This window comes from Entelurus aequoreus, linkage group LG19 (assembly GCF_033978785.1).
Source record: "Entelurus aequoreus isolate RoL-2023_Sb linkage group LG19, RoL_Eaeq_v1.1, whole genome shotgun sequence".
NCBI classification, from domain to species: Eukaryota; Metazoa; Chordata; class Actinopteri; order Syngnathiformes; family Syngnathidae; genus Entelurus; species Entelurus aequoreus.
The window spans coordinates 44463600-44485495 of record NC_084749.1 but is presented as its reverse complement, the minus strand read 5'-3'; the positions used below and the strand labels follow the sequence as shown (position 1 = coordinate 44485495).

Below are 21896 nucleotides of genomic sequence, written 5' to 3'. Positions count from 1 at the left end.
GTTCTCGCGAGAGTTCGGCAAAGGGCTACCGGTGTTCGCTGGTCATCGCCCACCAAAACAAACCTGTGCATTTGTGAGATCGATTCATGTGGAATAAACACGCAATCAAATCATGTTGATTGAATGAATTGTTTAGCGTTAACAACACATTTATATTTGGGTTAAAAATATTTTTTGCAAACTAGTAATTATAGTCTGCAAACTATGTGTTGTTGTTGACGGTCTAGAGCTCAGCAGAGTAACCGTGTAATACTCTTCCATATCAGTAGGTGGCAGCACAGCAGTCCAGTGGTGATGTCCTTAAATTACACCAGTGGTTCTCAACCTTTTTTCAGTGATGTACCCCCTGTGAACATTTTTTTAATTCAAGTACCCCCTAATCAGAGCAAAGCATTTTTGGTTGAAAAAAAAAGAGATAAAAAAGTAAAATACAGCACTTTGTCATCAGTTTCGGATTTATTAAATTGTATAACAGTGCAAAATATTGCTCATTTGTTGTGGTTTTTCTTGAACTATTTGGAAAAAAAGATATAAAAATAACTAAAAACTTGTTGAAAAATAAACAAGTGATTCAATTATAAATAAAGATTTCTACACATAGAAGTAATCATCAACTTAAAGTGCCCTCTTTGGGGGTTGTAATAGAGATCCATCTGGATCCATGAACTTAATTCTAAACATTTCTTCACAAAGAAAGAAATCTTTAATATCAATATTCATGGAACATGTCCACAACAAATCTAGCTGTCAACACTGAATATTGCATTGTTGCATTTCTTTTCACAGTTCTTTTTGACAGACATTTAAAAAAAATCTCACGTACCCCTTGGCAGTTAAATTCTGTTTTCAATTACAAAACCCGTAAATTAATTTACTATTACAATATAGTAAAATAACAATTACTAGTAATTACTGATACATTATAAAATAGCAATAGTTATTGATAAAAATAATTTTTTTGATAAAAAACAATATGATTGAGTTTCTGTTTTGTGTTTCCCAGAGGAAATTGCCATATGCAATTATATAAACATTGCATTTTGTTGGATAACTGAGGTTAAACAATTGTCAGAAAAAGAAACAAAATGATTTAAATACACAAACATGTTACTTTGTTGGATAACTGAGGTTAAACAATTGTCATAAAAAGAAACACAATGATGTAAATACACACAAATGTTACATTGTTGGATAACTAAAGTTAAGCAATTCAAATAAAAAGAAACAAAATGATGTAAATACACACACATGTTACATTGTTGGATAACTAAAGTTAAACAATTGTAAGAAAAATAAACACAATTATTTAAATACACAAAAATGTTACATTGTTGGATAACTAAAGTTAAATAATTGTAGCAAAAAGAAAGAAAATGATTTAAAAACACAACATTTTTTACAATGTTGGATAACTTAAGTTAAACAATTCGAATAAAAAGAATCAAAATGGTTTAAATACACACAAACATTTTACATTGTTGGTTAACTAAAGTTAAACAATTCAAATAAAAAGAAAAACAATGATTTAAATACACAAAAATGTAACATTGTTGGATAACTAAAGCTGAAACAATCAAATAAAAAGAAACAAAATTATTTAAATACACACAAATGTTACATTGTTGGATAACTAAAGTTAAACAAATTAAAAAAACAAAATGAGATAAATACACACAAATGTTACATCGTTGGATAACTAAAGTTAAACAATTGTAAGAAAAAGAAACAGGATGTATAGGAAAGAAGAACTGTTGCATCAGCTCTTTTAGGTCGACTCAAATGTTGACACCAATGTTAATATCGGTATTGGATCGATACTAGTACGGCAAAGTGGATGTTTTTTCAGTTTCACAAATAATTGCATTGTTGGTCATACTGTTTGTTACATCCATGACATTGTTATATTCATTCATTTTCTACTGCTTGTCCCTTTCGAGGTGCGGCAGCCTATTCACACATGTTCTATTGTGTACACATGAAGATACTATGTTTTAGGAGGGCTTGTAGGGGCAAAAGAAACACCAAAATATTTGAATGTTCCCCAATCTTTTTTTTTTTTTTTAAACTATTGCCTTCATTTTGTCATTCGACTTTTCAAACTAAAAGACACATGCTAGTAAATGGAATGAAGATGACTAATTGTATTAGTTTGTTGATATCGTAAATTACAATAGACAAAATTACACTTTGTGATATTGTCTTATTGTACGGGATACCTTGTTTTGATCTGATTAAACTGTGATCAACGACTTAAAGGCAAAATCATTCAGGGATGTGAAAAAGATTTTATATAGGAGTGGCACTGTTATCAGTCGATATTAGGCCAACTCTAACGTTTTCAGTATCGCCCCACCGCTACTACTGCCAGCTAAACAACGTGTATGGGCTGGTCACGTGGCACAACGCCCCTGGCGATCCACCAATCACCCCCGCGCATGCCATGTTGCCGGGCGCTGATTGGTCGACAGACAGGACAGGGGGCGGGGCGAGTGTACATGACGTCTCCTCACTTCCTGGTGAAACCGGCTGCTACTTCCACTTCACGCTGCCTAAAGAGGCTTTAAGGACCATGGAGAATCACGTTGACAGCCACGAAAGTAACGCGTTTGCCGGCTTCAGTGCGGCGTTCAAGTCGTTTGCCACGGAGGCCATTCACGTCGGCCAAGAGCCAGAACAATGGACGTCCATGGCGGTCGTGCCGCCGATTTCTCTCTCGACCACGTTTAAGCAACACGCCCCGGGGAAACACGCAGTAAGTATCCTGCCACATGTGCCTTGTTTATTAACCATAACATGGAGAACTGTAACGTTATGGCAACTAATCCGGCGAGCGTGTATATTTACTAGCATGTGGCTTTTAGTTTGATAAGTCCAATGACACTTCCGGTGTAAGCAATGTAGTAGTTTCGATAATATGGAACTATTATATTCAGTGGTGGGCCAGCAAGACCTCCCCTGCTGGCCTAACATAACCAGAAATCATGATCATAATTAAAGTATTTTTTTAATTTACTTTCCCTAAATATCTAAAAGTATTCATATTCTCTTCGTGTCATATTATGCTCCTTCCTGCGCTGTTGTTTCTAGTTTAGAGTTTTTATCCAATCAGAATCCAGCTATCTTATGTTGCCATGCTGTACCAAATCTGCCCGGGGCCTTCAGGATCAACAATGCGGGCGTACGGAATATGTACTGTACTTTTCAATCAATCAAAAAAATCCATCTACTATAAGTGGACGGGCACATACAGGTGATGGACAGTTGCGATAGCCAATCAGATCACGAGTTGTTGTCAGTAAGGCCTTCTGGAAGGCTGATTTTTGACATCCATCCATCCATCCATCCATCCATCCATCTTCAACCGCTTATCCGGTATCGGGTCGCGGGGACAACAGGTCCAGCAGAGACCCCCAGACTTCCCTCTCCAGAGCAACATTTGCGACTTCCTCCTGGGGAATCCCGAAGCGTTCCCAGGCCAGAGAGGAGATGTAATCCCCCCATCTGGTCCTTGGCCTGCCGCGGGGTCTCCTCCCAATGGGACGTGATTTTTGACACTTTAAAAAAATCCAGACTTTTTGACAGGAAAAATCCAGACTTTTTGACAGAAAAAATCCAGACTTTTTGACAGAAAAAATCTCAAATTTTTGACAAAAAAAATCTCAAATTTTTGACAGAAAAAATCTAGAATTTTTGACAGAAAAAATCTAGAATTTTTGACACTTAAAAGAATTCCCGACTTTTTGACACTTAGAAAAAAATCCAGACTTTTTGACACTTAAAAGAAATCCAGACTTTTTGACACTTAGAAAAAGATCCCGACTTTTTGACACTTAGAAAAAATCCCGACTTTTTGACACGTAAAAGAAATCCAGACTTTTTGACACTCAGAAAAAAATCGCTATTTTTTTGACAGAAAAATCCCAAATTTTTGACACTTAGAAAAAATCCCGACTTTTTGACACTTAAAAGAAATCCCAATTTTCTGAGATTTAGAAAAAATCCATACTTTTTGACAGAAAACATCCAGACTTTTTGACAGAAAACATCCAGACTTTTTGACAGAAAACATCCAGACTTTTTGACAGAAAACATCCAGACTTTTTGACAGAAAACATCCGGACTTTTTGACAGAAACATCCAGACTTTTTGACAGAAACATCCAGACTTTTTGACAGAGAACATCCAGACTTTTTGACAGAAACATCCAGACTTTTTGACAGAAAACATCCAGACTTTTTGACAAAAAGAAATCCCAACTGTCTGAGACTTCGAAAAAAATCCAGATTTTTTGACACTTCTTTTTGACCAAAAAATCCCAACTTTTTGACACTTAAAGAATTCCCGACTTTTTGACACTTAGAAAAAAATCCAGACTTTTTGACACTTAGAAAAAAAATCCAGATTTTTTGACACTTAGAAAAAAATCCAGATTTTTGACACTTAAAAGAATTCCCGACTTTTTGACACTTAGAAAAAAATCCAGACTTTTTGACAATTAGAAAAGAATCCCAAATTTTTGACAATTAACACAAATCCAGACTTTTTGACACTTAGAAAAAATCCCAATTTTTTGACACTCAGAAAAAAATCCCAATTTTTTGACACTTAAAAGAAATCCCGATTTTTTGATACTTAGAGAAAATCCAGACTTTTTGACACTTAAAAGAAATCCCAATTTTCTGAGACTTAGAAAAAATCCAGACTTTTTGACAGAAAACATCCAGACTTTTTGACAGAAAAATTTTGACACTTATTTTTGACCAAAAAATCCCAATTTTTTGACACTTTAAAGAAATCCCGACTTTTTGACACTGAAAAGAATTCCCGACTTTTTGACACTTAGAAAAAAATCAAGATTTTTTGACACTTAGAAAAAAATCCCGAATTTTTGACACTTAAAAAAAATCCAGACTTTTTGACACTTAGAAAAAAATCCCAATTTTTTGACATTTAAAAGAATTCCCAACTTTTTGACACTTAGAAAAAAATCCAGATTTTTTGACAATTAGAAAAAAATCCAGATTTTTTGACAATTAGAAAAAAATCTCGACTTTTTGACACTTAGAAAAAATCCAGACTTTTTGACACTTAAAAGAAATCCAGACTTTTTGACACTTAGAAAAAAAATCCCAATTTTTTTTACACTTAAAAGAAATCCGACTTTTTGACATCTCGGTAGCCTGAGACTGTGATTGGACACTCACTTGTCATAGCAGGAAGCAGGAAGTGTTGACCCACAAAGAAGGAGAACAAAACGTTGATTAGGTGGCAGATATTTATTTGCAAGGCCATTTTCAAGAAGGATATTCAAAGAGAAACTGCATCTTGTGAGACCATGTCGGCGATGAAATGCCCGCCATTGTGCTGCAAACATTTTTGGCCCAACTATTTTAAACAACTCATTTTTAAGTTGTTAATGTTCTTAAAACCTTGTCCAAGTCTCCCCAAACTTGTCCTTATCGTTTTTCGCTGCAAAAAGTTTTATCTAACTGTTATAGTTTTTAGACAATTAGACCAGGGATTTGTCGCAGCAGGGAGGTTTTGACAAAGTGGGTGTGCTGGTTATGAATATTGAAACGTTAATAAATTCAAACTAAGAGTAGTTACACAAAGACATGTTGCAACACAAACGAGTTGGACAAGTTTGGGAGGTGGGGCCAACTTCACAGAGGTCCTTTACCTTACACATTACCTGTCAACTTGGAAGTCAATGACTGACCCAAAAAGTTACATTTTTCCCGAAACCACCACTTCTGCCGGCCCGTTGACCTTTGGCTTATTGTCAAAAATAAAGATGTGTACTTAAAGTAAAAGCAAGGCCAGCAACACTCGTGTCCTTCTAATAATCTTAATACAAACTATCAAACACAGTTTGAAAATGTCTTCGTCAGTGTGCAACTTTCCATAGGAAGTGATGCACTTAAATAGTCCCAGCTGTGGTCGAGCCATCGACAACAATAAATCAAGAACAACTTCAAAAAGGAACGTGCACAAATAGTAGACAAAATGGAAAATTGTACAAAATGAATCACTCAGTACAGTAGCATAGGAAAGTAAATAAAGCATTAAAGTGGCATGCTTGTGGCCCTTGTGAGGGCCTTTTCTGTTTCCTGTGCAGTCCTCGTATCAGCTGGCGTCTGCACACGTGGCTCAGTTCTCAAGGATCTTGTAACCACCAAGTGAAGTCATGCACACGGCAAACATGATCAACCTAACTGTGTGCAACCTTTGAAAAAGACCCACTCTCAATATGTTGTAGCACAAAAGCAGTGAAGTTGTCACGTTGTGTAAATGGTAAATAAAAAGAGAATACAACAAATCCTTTTGAACTTATATTCAATTGAATAGACTGCAAAGACAAAATATTTCATGTTCACACTGAGAAACTTCCTTTTTTTTGCAAATAATCATGAGCTTAGAATTTAATGGCAGCAACACATTGCAAAAAAGGCATTTTTACCAGTGTGTTACATGGCCTTTCCTTTTAACAACACCCAGTAAAGGTTTGGGAACTGAGGAGACACATTTTTGAAGTGGAATTCTTTCCCATGTACAGCTTAAGTTGTTCAACAGTCTCCCTTCTCATATTTTAGCCTTCAACATTTTCAACAGGAGACAGGTCTGGACTACAGGCAGGCCAGTCTAGTACCCGCACTCTTTTACTACGAAGCCACGCTGTTGTAACACGTGGCTTGGCATCGTCTTGCTGAAATAAGCAGGGGCGTCCATGGTAACGTTGCTTGGATGGCAACATATGTTGCTCCAAAAGCTGTATGTACCTTTCAGCATTAATGGTGCCTTCACAGATGTGTAAGTTACCCATGCCCTGGGAACTAACACACCCCCATACCATCACAGATACTGGCTTTTGAACTTTGACCCTAGAACAGTCCGCATGGTTCTTTTCCTCTTTGGACGTCCACAGTTTCCAAAAACAATTTGAAATGTGGACTGGTCAGACCACAGAACACTTTTCCACTTTGCATCAGTCCATCTTAGATGAGCTCAGGCCCAGCGAAGCCGGCAGCCTTTCTGGGTGTTGTTGATAAATGGCTTTGGCTTTGCATAGTAGAGTTTTAACTTGCTCTTACAGATGTAGCGACCAACTGTAGTTACTGACAGTGGTTTTCTGAAGTGCTCCTGAGCCCATGTGGTGATATCCTTCACGCTGATGTGGCTTGTTGATGCAGCACCATCCGAGGGATCCAAGGTCATTCAATTCATTCAACATTCAATGTTTATTACGCTTACGTGCAGTGATTTCTCCAGATTCTCTGAACCTTTTGATGATATTACGGAGCGTAGATGGTAAATTCCTTGCAATAGCTGCTTGAGAAATGTTGTTCTTAAACAATTTGCTCAGGCATTTGTGGACAAAGTGGTGACCCTCGCCCCGACCTTGTTTGTGAATGACTGAGCATTTCATGGAAGCTGCTTTTATACCCAATCATGGCACCCACCTGTTCCCAATTATCCCGTTCACCAGTGGGATGTTCCAAATAAGTGTTTGATGAGCATTCCACAACTTTTTCAGTCCTTTTTGCCACTTGTGCCAGCTTTTTTGAAACATGTTGCAAGCATCAAATTCCAAATGAGCTCATATTTGCAAAAACATAACAAAGTTTACCAGTTCCAACGTTAGGTATCTTGTCTTTGCAGTCTATTCAATTGAACTAAAGTTGAAAAGGATTTGCAAAATCATTGTATTCTCTTTTTATTTACCATTTACACAACGTGACAACTTCACTGCTTTTTGTAGATTTGAACACAGGCAGCCCACGAACCATCCTTTCATGCTGAGACAGGAAGTTTTAGCATCTCCATACTCCTTTTGGATCACGTTGTGCAAGACTGAACACAATGTTCCTCGGTCTAACTGGTTCTTTCAAGCACATACTGTAGTTAATTGCCTCCATGCTCCTTTTTTTATGACGGCTGACAATAATAAATGTCTTCAGTACTCTAAGGATTCTCAGTGAATGTTGCGCAACATGTCTTGCAGTCATTACATCTCTGTCAAAAATGCCATAGGTTGCTTATTTTTGTGGTAAACTACGGTCTTTGGTTGAAGGAACAATGCCATGAAGAATGTTTAATGGTCCACACTTCTTCCATGCAGCCACGAGAAGGAACATGCAATAGAGCACACATTCTTCAACAACGTTGTTTTAATTAGTGATCACTAGAGATGGACTGAGATGGTTTTTTCAAGGCCGATACTGATACCGATCATTATCAGTCCAGGAGGACGATATTTCGAATAATATTATTTTGCAGTAAACGTTATTTAACATGAATATTATACGTCAGTAAACATCAGGGGCCGTACTTATCAAGCTTCTTAGAATGACTCCTAAGAAGTCTGGTAAGAGTTGACTTAAGAGTAAATAAATTCTTCGCTGAAAGCTGCACTTAAAAGTTAGTTATCAAGCGTCTTACTCACACTTTCAGTGAAGTGTAGGACTGAATCTAAGTGTCACACTCAGAGCTGAATTACGACATTACTATGTGCCGTAAACGCAATTTTAGGTGACGTCATTTCTGTGTCCATAGAAATGACCAATCACGGAAGGGAATCCGTTGTCTAAGAATAAAGAAATATCTTGGAAATATTTAAGTGGACAATGGGAGTGTATATTTTGACAATAAACTACAAAATAATACAAAACAAACTAGTCCCCGCCGGCACTCACGCTACCGCTCCCTCTCTTCTATCGCCCACACACTCACTGACGTCACTCACCTCACGGCCACACACATACGCTACTGTCATAACATTTTCTTTCCAATTCATTAATTAGGCAACTAATTTGAAACTGGTGTGGGTGGCTCTATATATACTAGCCCACTGCAGACACATGCAGAAATCAACAAAGAATCGAAAAGTATTAAATCTGTGACAAAAATAATATCCGCTCTGTCTAAACGATACCGTTTGATCAGCTGCTCGTCATCAAAAAAAAACAAAAACATTGTTCGCGCACGTCTCTCTCGCCTCAGTGCCATCCCCTGCTGGCAACTCCTAACCACTTAAGACACCTCTGAAGGTCTCTTAAATATCGTGGAGAGTAGGAGTGATTCTTAGACTTAAGAACGTTGATAAAAAGCTTTTATTCTTAAGTTTGAGAGTAGGACTAAATTTCGCAAATTCTCAGGACTTAAGTGTAAAATGGCACTCTAAGAAGCTTGATAAGTACGGCCCCTGGACAAGACTTTAAGTTGTTTTTGAACATTATTTTGTAGTGACATAATGTGTTTAATTTCCCGTCAAACACCTTTATTACGTGTGTCTAAGACAGGGGTCGGCAACCTTCAGCATACAAAGAGCCATTTGAGCCCATTTCCCACCAAAGTTAACCCACCTAGAGCTACAAACTCAGTTTTAAGCCCTAAAATGACAATAACACAAATTTTAGTTTCATTACATTTAAAGGCCTACTGAAATGACATTTTTTTATTTAAACGGGGATAGCAGATCTATTCTATGTGTCATACTTGATCATTTCGCGATATTGCCATATTTTTACTGAAAGGATTTAGTGTAGAACAACGACGATAAAGATCGCAACTTTTGGTATCTGACAAAAAAAAGCCTTGCCCCTACCGGAAGGAGCGTGACGTAGTCAGCTGAACATTTCCGCAAAGTTCCCTATTGTTTACAGTGATGGCGGCCAGAAGTGAGAGCGATTCGGACCGAGAAAGCGACGATTTCCCCATTAATTTGAGCGAGGATGAAAGATTCGTGGATGAGGAACGTTACAGTGAAGGACTTGAGAGGCAGTGATGGAAGTATCTTTTTTCGCTCTGACCGTAACTTAGATACAAGCTGGCTCATTGGATTCCACACTCTCTCCTTTTTCTATTGTAGATCACGGATTTGTATTTTAAACCACCTGGGATACTATATCCTCTTGAAAATGAGAGTCGAGAACGCGAAATGGACATTCACAGTGACTTTTATCTCCACGACAATACATCGGTGAAACACTTTAGCTACGAGCTAGCGGGATAGCATCGTGCTTTAACTGCATATAGAAACAAAAGAAATAAACCTCTGACTGGAAGGATAGATAGAAAATCAACAATACTATTAAACCGTGGACATGTAAATACACGGTTAATGCTTTCCAGGCTGGCGAAGCTTAACAATGCTGTGCTAACGACGCCATTGAAGCTAACTTAGCAACCGGACCTCACAGAGCTATGCTAAAAACATTAGCTCTCCACCTACGCCAGCCAGCCCTCATCTACTCATCAACACCCGTGCTCACCTGCGTTCCAGCGATCGACGGTGCGACGAAGGACTTCACCCGATCACAGATGCGTTTGGCGGCCCGGAGACGTAGGAAGTCAAGGTGAGGTCGCCGGCTAGCGCGTCTGCTCTCCAACAAAGTCCTCCGGTTGTGTTGCTGTAGTCCGCCGCTAATACACCGATCCCACCTACAACTTTCTTCTTTGCAGCCTTCATTGTTCATGAAACAAATTGCAAAAGATTCACCAACACAGATGTCCAGAATACTGTGGAATTATGAAATGAAAACAGAGCTTTTTGTATAGGATTCTACGGGGTACCAATACTTCCGTTTAACTGACTACGTCACACGCATACGTCATCATACCGAGACGTTTCAGCCGGATATTTCCCGGGAAATTTAAAATTGCACTTTATGAGTTAACCCGGCCGTATTGGCATGTGTTGCAATGTTAAGATGTCATCATTGATATATAAACTATCAGACTGCGTGGTCGCTAGTAGTGGCTTTCAGTAGGCCTTTGAATGTTTTATTTTCATCAGAAATGGGTCTCTTTTTGATTTGTCCATTGCTAATTTACTGGGGGTTGACCACTCCAAACAATGCAATTGCTTGGCAGCAAAAGATGACGCATCGGGGGTGTTACGTACATTTCGATAGACAAAATATTGCAAGATCACAAACTCTAAAATAAAAAACGGCGACATTAAAATAGACTAACTAAATAAAATAAAATAAATTAAAATTAAAGGCCTACTGAAATGATTTTTTTTTATTTAAACGGGAATAGCAGATCCATGCTATGTGTCATACTTGATCATTTCGCGATATTGCCATATTTTTGCTGAAAGGATTTAATAGAGAAAATCGACGATAAAGTTCGCAACTTTTGCTCGCTGATAAAAAAAAAGCCTTGCCTGTAGCGGAAGTAGCGTGACGTCACAGGAGCTAGTATTCCTCACAATTCCCCGTTGTTTACAATGGAGCGAGAGAGATTCGGACCGAGAAAGTGATGATTACCCCATTAATTTGAGCGAGGATGAAAGATTCGTAGATGAGGAACGTTACAGTGAAGGACTAGAGTGCAGTGCAGGACGTATCTTTTTTCGCTCTGACCGTAACTTAGGTACAAGCTGGCTCATTGGATTACACACTCTCCTTTTTCTATTGTAGATCACAGATTTGTATGTTAAACCACCTGGGATACTATATCCTCTTGAAAATGAGCGTCGAGAACGCAAAATGGACATTCAGTGCCTTTTATCTCCACGACAATACATCGGCGAAATGCTTTAGCTACGAGCTAACATGATAGCATCGTGCTTTAACTGCATAAAGAAACAAAAAAATAAAGGATAGAGGAAGGATAGATAGAAAATCAACAATACTATTAAACCGTGGACATGTAAATACACGGTTAATGCTTTCCAGGCTGGCGAAGGTTAACAATGCTGTGCTAACGACGCCATTGAAGCTAACTTAGCAACTTAGCAACGGGACCTCACAGAGCTATGCTAAAAACATTAGCTCTCCACCTACGCCAGCCAGCCCTCATCTACTCATCAACACCCGTGCTCACCTGCGTTCCAGCGATCGGCAGAAGGACGAAGGACTTCACCCGATGCGTTTGGCGGCCCGGAGACGTAGGAAGTCAAGGTGAGGTCGGCGGCTAGCGCGGCTAGCGCGGCTAGCGCTCCAACAAAGTCCTCCTGGTTGTGTTGCTGTAGTCCGCTGCTAATACACCGATCCCACCTACAACTGTCTTCTTTGCAGCCTTCATTGTTCATTAAACAAATTGCAAAAGATGTCCAAAATACTGTGGAATTATGAAATGAAAACAGAGCTTTTTGTATAGGATTCTACGGGTACCATAACTTCCGTTACTCGGACTTCGTCACGCGCATACGTCATCATACCGCGACGTTTCAGCCGGATATTTCCCGGGAATTTTAAAAAGTCACTTTATAAGTTAACCCGGCCGTATTGGCATGTGTTGCAATGTTAAGATTTCATCATTGATATATAAACTATCAGACTGCGTGGTCGGTAGTAGTAGGTTTCAGTAGGCCTTTAAATAGCCATTATTTATTTAAATTTTTTAAAAGCCAAAGGGAGCCAGGCTGGAGGCATGAAAGAGCCGCATGCGGCTCCAGAGCCGTGGGTTGCAGACCCCTGGTCTAAGAGGAGCATCAACATTTTATTTCAAATTCTCCTGGGAAAATATGACATTTGTCTACATCACAATAACTCATCCACTACATTTTATACACTTTTATGACACTTTATGGTTATAACACTTGTAGGGTTTCCTCGTGAGGAACCATAAAATATTGGTTGGTTGAAGTTCCTGTGGAACATGTACAAAGTTCCAATGTGATATGTCACGAATTTGACTCGTTTTCATTTCTCTTTACATGTCTGAAAAGGAGTAGGAAGATTTAATTCTACTTCATAGCAATCACCGACACATATCTTCACTTCCTGTTCTCAATTTGTAACAATTTACATCAATGACTTCTCAATATTGATATGAAATATACGATTTCTAAATATTGTCAACGTTGCAATTCTGAGCTCCTTCACGTAGATTATAGTTGGGACATTTTCCAAGATGGATGTGACAGAAAGTATGAGAATGTGTGAGCTGCTGCCTCACCTTCTTGACTTATATAATCATCTCATATTTGTCAAGATATTTACACATTTTTGTCAGTGATATCATTTCTGTGGTCTTCGTGGTCCATCCATGTCTGTCACCTTATGTGATTGAATGACGGATCATGAAACTCGTGGCGCTCCTTCCAATGAACCCACACGGCGAGTGTTGCAAATGGAGATTTGCGGCGCGACTCGCCGTAGAAGCCAAAACTCAGAGAACGGGAGAAAGACTCCGGGGAAAGAAGGACAAAATCTGGAATTCCCGTTTAAAAAAAAAAGGAAGACGTACTGTTAGCGATAAGCACTGCAAGGAGGGAAAGGGGGCGTGGCCTGGTGAGCAGTGCTTCTTAGCAAACTTATTACTAATTGTTATTTTTAATTTACTGGTATTTTATGTGTACATGTTGCATCTGCTGCTGTAGTTCTGTTGCAGTTATGAATTATTATTATTGGCCTTTTTTTTACGTCCTCATGCCAAAACTGGGCTGAGATAACGGAGGATGTTTCTATCCAGGGCTTTGAGTACAGTCGCAGTGGAAACCCGACAAGGAACTGTCTTGAGAAGGCTGTCGCGGCACTGGACGGGGCCAAGTACTGTAAGTAAATACTGCAGTAGGACCTCCATGGTCAACCACAATCCGTTCTTTGACGCTCAAATGTTCACATTCTGAAACAATCTTCATACAATAAAATCTGTAGGGAAGTTTACTTTCATAGCAGCACAATGAAACCTTGAATTGTAAAGGTTGACATTCTCATATTTTACATTTCTACAGGATGTTCAGTGTTTGAACGTGTAGACTTCAGTGTTTGAACGTGTAGACTTCAGTGTTTGAACGTGTAGACTTCAGTGTTTGAACGTGTAGACTTCAGTGTTTGAACGTGTAGACTTCAGTGTTTGAACGTGTAGACTTCAGTGTTTGAACGTGTAGACTTCAGTGTTTGAACGTGTAGACTTCAGTGTTTGAACGTGTAGACTTCAGTGTTTGAACGTGTAAACTTCAGTGTTTGAACGTGTAGACTTCAGTGTTTGAACGTGTAGACTTCAGTGTTTGAACGTGTAGACTTCAGTGTTTGAACGTGTAGACTTCAGTGTTTGAACGTGTAGACTTCAGTGTTTGAACAAGTAGACTTCAGTGTTTGAATGTATAGACTTCAGTGTTTGAACGTGTAGACTTCAGTGTTTGAACGTGTAGACTTCAGTGTTTGAACGTGTAGACTTCAGTGTTTGAACGTGTAGACTTCAGTGTTTGAACGTGTAGACTTCAGTGTTTGAACGTGTAGACTTCAGTGTTTGAACGTGTAGACTTCAGTGTTTGAACGTGTAGACTTCAGTGTTTGAACGTGTAGACTTCAGTGTTTGAACGTGTAGACTTCAGTGTTTGAACGTGTAGACTTCAGTGTTTGAACGTGTAGACTTCAGTATTTGAACGTGTAGACTTCAGTGTTTGAACGTGTAGACTTCAGTGTTTGAACGAGTAGACTTCAGTGTTTGAATGTATAGACTTGTTTGAACAAGTAGACTTCAGTGTTTAAACGTGTCGACTTGAGTGTTAGAACGTGTAGACTTCAGTGTTTGAACGTGTAAACTTCAGTGTTTGAACGTGTATACTTCAGTGTTTGAACGTGTAGACTTCAGTGTTTGAACGTGTAGACTTCAGTGTTTGAACGTGTAGACTTCAGTGTTTGAACGTGTAGACTTCAGTGTTTGAACAAGTAGACTTCAGTGTTTGAACATGTAGACTTCAGTGTTTGAACAAGTAGACTTCAGTGTTTGAACAAGTAGACTTCAGTGTTTGAATGTATAGACTTCAGTGTTTGAACGTGTCGACTTCAGTGTTTGAACGTGTCGACTTGAGTGTTTGAACGTGTCGACTTGAGTGTTTGAACGTGTCGACTTGAGTGTTTGAACGTGTCGACTTGAGTGTTTGAACGTGTCGACTTGAGTGTTTGAATGTGTCGACTTGAGTGTTTGAACGTGTAGACTTGAGTGTTTGAACAAGTAGACTTGAGTGTTTGAACTTGTAGACTTCGGTGTTTGAACGTGTACACTTCAGTGTTTGAACGTGTAGACTTGAGTGTTTGAACGTGTAGACTTGAGTTTTTGAACGTGTCGACTTGAGTTTTTGAACGTGTCGACTTGAGTGTTTGAACGTGTCGACTTGAGTGTTTGAACGTGTGGACTTGAGTGTTTGAACGTGTGGACTTGAGTGTTTGAACGTGTCGACTTGAGTGTTTGAACGTGTGGACTTGAGTGTTTGAACGTGTGGACTTGAGTGTTTGAACGTGTGGACTTGAGTGTTTGAACGTGTGGACTTGAGTGTTTGAACGAGTAGACTTCAGTGTTTGAACGAGTAGACTTCAGTGTTTGAACGTGTCGACTTCAGTGTATGAGCGTGTCGACTTGAGTGTTTGAACGTGTCGACTTGAGTGTTTGAACGTGTCGACTTGAGTGTTTGAACGTGTCGACTTGAGTGTTTGAACGTGTCGACTTGAGTGTTTGAACGTGTCGACTTGAGTGTTTGAACGTGTCGACTTGAGTGTTTGAACGTGTCGACTTGAGTGTTTGAACGTGTCGACTTGAGTGTTTGAACGTGTCGACTTGAGTGTTTGAACGTGTCGACTTGAGTGTTTGAACGTGTCGACTTGAGTGTTTGAACGTGTCGACTTGAGTGTTTGAACGTGTCGACTTGAGTGTTTGAATGTGTCGACTTGAGTGTTTGAACGTTTCGACTTGAGTGTTTGAACATGTCGACTTGAGTGTTTGAACGTGTCGACTTGAGTTATTGAACGTGTCGACTTGAGTTATTGAACGTGTCGACTTGAGTTATTGAACGTGTCGACTTGAGTTATTGAACGTGTCGACTTCAGTGTATGAACGTGTCGACTTCAGTGTATGAACGTGTCGACTTCAGTGTATGAACGTGTCGACTTCAGTGTATGAACGTGTCGGCTTCAGTGTATGAACGTGTCGACTTCAGTGTATGAGCGTGTCGACTTGAGTGTTTGAACGTGTCGACTTGAGTGTTTGAACGTGTCGACTTGAGTGTTTGAACGTGTCGACTCGAGTGTATGAGCGTGTCGACTTGAGTGTTTGAGCGTGTCGACTTGAGTGTATGAACGTGTCGACTTGAGTGTATGAACGTGTCGACTTGAGTGTATGAACGTGTCGACTTGAGTGTTTGAACGTGTCGACTTGAGTGTTTGAACGTGTCGACTTGAGTGTTTGAACGTGTCGACTTGAGTGTTTGAACGTGTCGACTTGAGTGTTTGAACGTGTCGACTTGAGTGTTTGAACGTGTCGACTTGAGTGTATGAGCGTGTCGACTTGAGTGTTTGAGCGTGTCGACTTGAGTGTGTGAACGTGTCGACTTGAGTGTGTGAACGTGTCGACTTGAGTGTGTGAACGTGTCGACTTGAGTGTGTGAACGTGTCGACTTGAGTGTGTGAACGTGTCGACTTGAGTGTGTGAACGTGTCGACTTGAGTGTGTGAACGTGTCGACTTGAGTGTGTGAACGTGTCGACTTGAGTGTGTGAACGTGTCGACTTCAGTGTGTGAAAGTGTCGACTTCAGTGTGTGAAAGTGTCGACTTCAGTGTGTGAAAGTGTCGACTTCAGTGTTTGAACGTGTCGACTTGAGTGTGTGAACGTGTCGACTTGAGTGTGTGAACGTGTCGACTTGAGTGTGTGAACGTGTCGACTTGAGTGTGTGAACGTGTCGACTTGAGTGTGTGAACGTGTCGACTTCAGTGTTTGAACAGGTAAACATGAGTGTTTGAACAGGTAAACTTGAGTGTTTGAACAGGTAAACTTGAGTGTTTGAACAGGTAAACTTGAGTGTTTGAACAGGTAAACTTGAGTGTTTGAACAGGTAAACTTCAGTGTTTGAACGTGTAGACTTCAGTGTTTGAACACATGTTCTTTATGTAAGCAGGTGAAAAGTTATTGTGAATAAAGTCTGTGTTCCAAGTAGAGCTGCAGCTATCGAATATTTTAGTAATCGAGTATTCTATCGAATATCCCGATCGATTAATCGAGTAATCAAATGAATGATATTGTTCCTTAATTAAGGTTTAATTATACATGTTAAGATGTGCCCTCAATTATTGCGCTTGGCCTAATTGTCTTTTATTTCCTAAACGCCTGTTTTCATTATTGAAGGCTGACACGCACAGGTGAAATGCGTCCGTGGTTGATTGTGCCAATTTGTGTGTGCTGATAAAAACTGGTGCGCTCACAGCCCTATGTGCTGTGTGGTGTGACCGCATAAACAAAGCGTGTCAACTTGTATTTTCCTGGAGCAGTTTCATGTCTTCCTTTGAGCGCTATTCCCCACACCTGCTTTGTTTTAGCAATCCAGACTTTAAATTGTGCGGATGCTATCCTTCTTTGTGGGGACATTGTTGATTGTCATGTCATGTTCGGGTGTACTTTGTGGACGCCGTCTCTGCTCCACACGCTGTAAGTCTTTGCTGTCGTCCAGCATTTTTGTGTTTTTGTTTACTTTGCAGCCAGTTCAGTTTTAGTTTCGTTTTGCATAGCCATTCCTAAGCTTCAATGCCTTTTCTTAGCGGCACTCACCTTTTGTTTATTTTTGGTTTAAGCATAAGATACCTTTTTACCTGCACACTGCTTTCCGCTGTCGTCCGCATATTGTGATCATGACACGACGCGTTTCCGACATCTCCAAAGCAATTAGCTACCTGCTGCCACCTACTGATATGGAAGAGTATTACACAGCTCTAGACAGCACGGACACTCAACAACAACACATTATTGATGGATTAATAATTACTTCTGTGCAAAAAAATATTTTTAACCCAATTAGGTGAAATTAGATAATCTCCCACGGCACATCAGACTGTATCTTGCGGCACAGTGGTTGAAAAACACTGCCTTAGACAACGTTTTGTCACTTCTTAATTGCCTCGTTTTGCTATGGCTCTTGTCCTCTGCTTTCTGCGGCGTCTGCCATTGCGAGGTATGTTGGCGAAAAGGTTTTCTAAACTCAAGCGTATTTTAAAAGAGCGGTGTTGTGCAGTGCAGGGGGGGGGGTATGATCTGTGACGTAAACACGCTGTGCAACACCTAAACCAGGGGTCACCAACGCGGTGCCCGCGGGCACCAGGTCGCCCGTAAGGACCCGATGAGTCGCCCGGTGGCCTGTTCTAAAAATAGCTCAAATAGCAGCAATTACCAGTGAGCTGCCTCTATTTTTTAAATTTTATTTATTTACTAGCAAGCTGGTCTCGCTTTGCTCGACATTTTTGATTCTAAGAGAGACAAAACCCAAATAGAATTTGAAAATCCAAGAAAATATTTTAATATTTTTTAAATTTTATTTATTTACTAGCAAGCTGGTCTCGCTTTGCTCGACATTTTTGATTCTAAGAGAGACAAAACCCAAATAGAATTTGAAAATCCAAGAAAATATTTTAATATTTTTTAAATTTTATTTATTTACTAGCAAGCTGGTCTCGCTTTGCTCGACATTTTTAATTCTAAGAGAGACAAAACTCAAATTAGAATTTGAAAATCCAAGAAAATATTTTAAAGACTTGGTCTTCACTTGTTTAAATAAATTCATTAATTTTTTTACTTTGCTTCTTATAACTTTCAGAAAGACAATTTAAGAGAAAAAATACAATCTTAAAAATGATTTTAGGATTTTTAAACACATATACCTTTTTACCTTTTAAATTCCTTCCTCTTCTTTCCTGACAATTTAAATCAATGTTCAAGTAAAAAAATGTTTTATTGTAAAGAATAATAAATAAATATTAATTTAATTCTTCATTTTAGCTTCTGTTTTTTCGACAAAGAATATTTGTGAAATATTTCTTCAAACTTATTATGATTAAAATTCAAAAAAATTATTCTGGCAAATCTAGAAAATCTGTAAAATCAAATTTAAATCTTATTTCAAAGTCTTTTGAATTTCTTTTAAAATTTTTGTTCTGGAAAATCTAGAAGAAATAATGATTTGTCTTTGTTAGAAATATAGCTTGGTCCAATTTGTTATACATTCTAACAAAGTGTAGATTGGATTTTAACCTATTTAAAACATGTCATCAAAATTCTAAAATTAATCTTAATCAGGGAAAATTACTAATGATGTTCCATAAATTCTTTTTTTAATTTTTTCAAAAAGATTCAAATTAGCTCGTTTTTCTCTTCTTTTTTTCGGTTGAATTTTGAATTTTAAAGAGTCGAAATTGAATATAAACTATCTTTCAAAATTTAATTGTCATTTTTTTCGTGTTTTCTCCTCTTTTAAACCGTTCAATTAAGTGTAAATATCATTAATTATTAATAAAAATTGAGCAAATTGGCTATTTCTGGCAATTTATTTAAGTGTGTATCAAACTGGTAGCCCTTCGCATTAATCACTACCCAAGAAGTAGCTCTTGTTTTCAAAAAGGTTGGTGACCCCTGACCTAAACAGTCCGTGCGAAATGTGAGCTTTGACTACTGTTTACTAAACAACGTGAAATGGCGTTAAAAAAAACCTAGCGAATGAATGGTATCACCTCTAGTTCCAAGTGTGAACTGGACGAGAAGTTTGTGTGCTGCAGGTCTGGCGGTGGCTTCAGGTCTGGCAGCAACAGTCACCATCACTCACATGCTGAAAGCGGGAGACGGCATCATCTGCATGGATGATGTTTATGGAGGTGAGCTCAGCCGGCGTGCATGAGATGTTCTGCTTTGACGTTGAAGATGTTGTCACTTTGCCAACTCAGGCACCAATCGCTACTTCCAAAAAGTCGCTGCGGAGTTCGGGCTGCAGATCACTTTGGTGGATTGTACCAACCTGGAGCTGCTCAAGGCGGCCATGAAGCCCAACACCAAAGTAAGTCACATGTGCTGGTTTTTCTCCACATCACTTCATGACCACAGCCGATGTTAGGTTAGCTTTTTTTTCTCAACAATGACTTCATCTGATAACTCCAAGTCATAGCTGCACGTCGAGCTCCAAGTTCGCTCATTCGGTTCATGTCGGCTGTAAACGACAACCAAAAGTGGAGCCGGAAGAGGTCCGCTCTGATTGGCTAAAATCATCAGCCCAGAGGTTGGGTTGGGTTGGGTGTTCCAACAGGACAATGACACTATGTACATGACACTATGTACATGACACTATGTACATGACACTATGTACATGTTGACTCCAAGACCACATATATATATATATATATATATATATATATATATATATATATATATATATATATATATATATATATATATATACACTATAACCACATATAAATATATATAAACCACATACATATGTTGAAGAGGTTCATTTAGCCTACTAATGTGTATTTATAAATGGTTGATTTATATAGGCTAGTAAGATAAAGTTTTGTACCTGACAAGTTTTTATCTTTTATCTTACTAGCCTATATAAATCAACCATTAATAAAAAACCACATACAGTATATATATATATATATATATATATATATATATATATATATATATATATATATATATATATATATATGTATATATATATATACACCATAACCACATATAAATATATATACACTACAACCATATAAATATATATACACTATAACCACATATAAATATATATATACACACACTATAACCATATATATATATATATATATATATATATATATATATATATACATATATATATGTATATATATATATATATACATATATATATGTATATATATATATATATATATATACATATATATATATATATATATATATATATATATATATATATATATATATATATATATATATATATATATATATATATATATATATATATATATATATATACTATAACCATATAAATATATATACACTATAACCACATATAAATATATATACACTATAACCACATATAAATATATATATACTCTATAACCACATATAAATATATATACTCTATAACCACATATAAATATATATAGACTATAACCACATATAAATATATATAGACTATAACCACATATAAATATATATACTCTATAACCACATATAAATATATATACTCTATAACCACATATAAATATATATACACTATAACCACATATAACCTGTTTGATGCTTCAGAAAGTTGCTGGGGATCAATTTTGGTTGAGATCAGGTAGAGGTTGAGCTGAGCCATGATTTTATGGCAGTTTTAAAATTTAGTAGGGAAGTTGGAATTTGAAGGTGTGTTGGTAGTGCATTCAGGTTTGGTTGATATCAACACTTCAGTCATCAACAATTGCATCATCAGAGAAATGGACATTGAAACAGTGTAGGACTGACTTGGTAGGATAAGTAGTGGACATAGAGAGAGAGATCAGAAGGCATAAGCAAAAGTATCTACATTTGATTATTAGCAATCCGGGGAGGGTGTTAGTTTAGGGTAGAAGTTGCCTGGAGGTGTTCTTTTAGTGTGGTTTTGAAGGAGGATAGAGATGCCCTTTCTTTTACACCTGTTGGGAGTGCATTCCACATTGATGTGGCATAGAAAGAGAATGAGTTAAGACCTTGGTTAGTTCGGAATCTGGGTTTAACGAGGTTAGTGGAGCTCCCCCTGGTGTTGTGGTTATGGCGGTCATTTACGCTAAGGAAGTAGTTTGACATGTACTTTGGTATCAGGGAGGTGTAGCGGATTTTATAGACTAGGCTCAGTGCAAGTTGTTTTACTCTGTCCTCCACCCTGAGCCAGCTCACTTTGGAGAAGTGGGTAGGAGTGAGGTGGGATCTGGGGGTGGAGGTCTAGAAGTAATCTGACTAGCTTGTTCTGGGATGTTTGGAGTCTAGATTTGAGGGTTTTGGAGGTGCATGCGTAATGGAAAAAGGGTTGAACGAGAGTTCCCGCCAGAATCCTCAAGGTGCTTTTGTTGACCAGAGAGGAGATTCTGTAGAGAAATCTCGTTCGTTGGTTGACCTTTTTCATGACCTTGGTTGCCATTTTATCACAGGAAAGGTTAGCCTCTAGAATGGAA

General features: G+C 38.3%; 1 protein-coding gene across 1 annotated transcript in view; it reads left to right on the top strand.

The window, feature by feature from the left end:
• The first annotated feature begins 2481 nt into the window (after positions 1-2481).
• The window catches only part of LOC133634945 (cystathionine gamma-lyase-like), a 37791-nt gene continuing 18376 nt past the window's right edge, over positions 2482-21896 (top strand). Inside the window, exons 1-4 of the mRNA XM_062027605.1 lie at positions 2482-2752; positions 13426-13507; positions 19488-19583; positions 19653-19762. Of these exons, the coding sequence (XP_061883589.1) occupies positions 2570-2752; positions 13426-13507; positions 19488-19583; positions 19653-19762 (471 nt within the window). The 5' untranslated portion in view covers positions 2482-2569. The remainder of the gene's footprint in view (positions 2753-13425; positions 13508-19487; positions 19584-19652; positions 19763-21896) is intronic.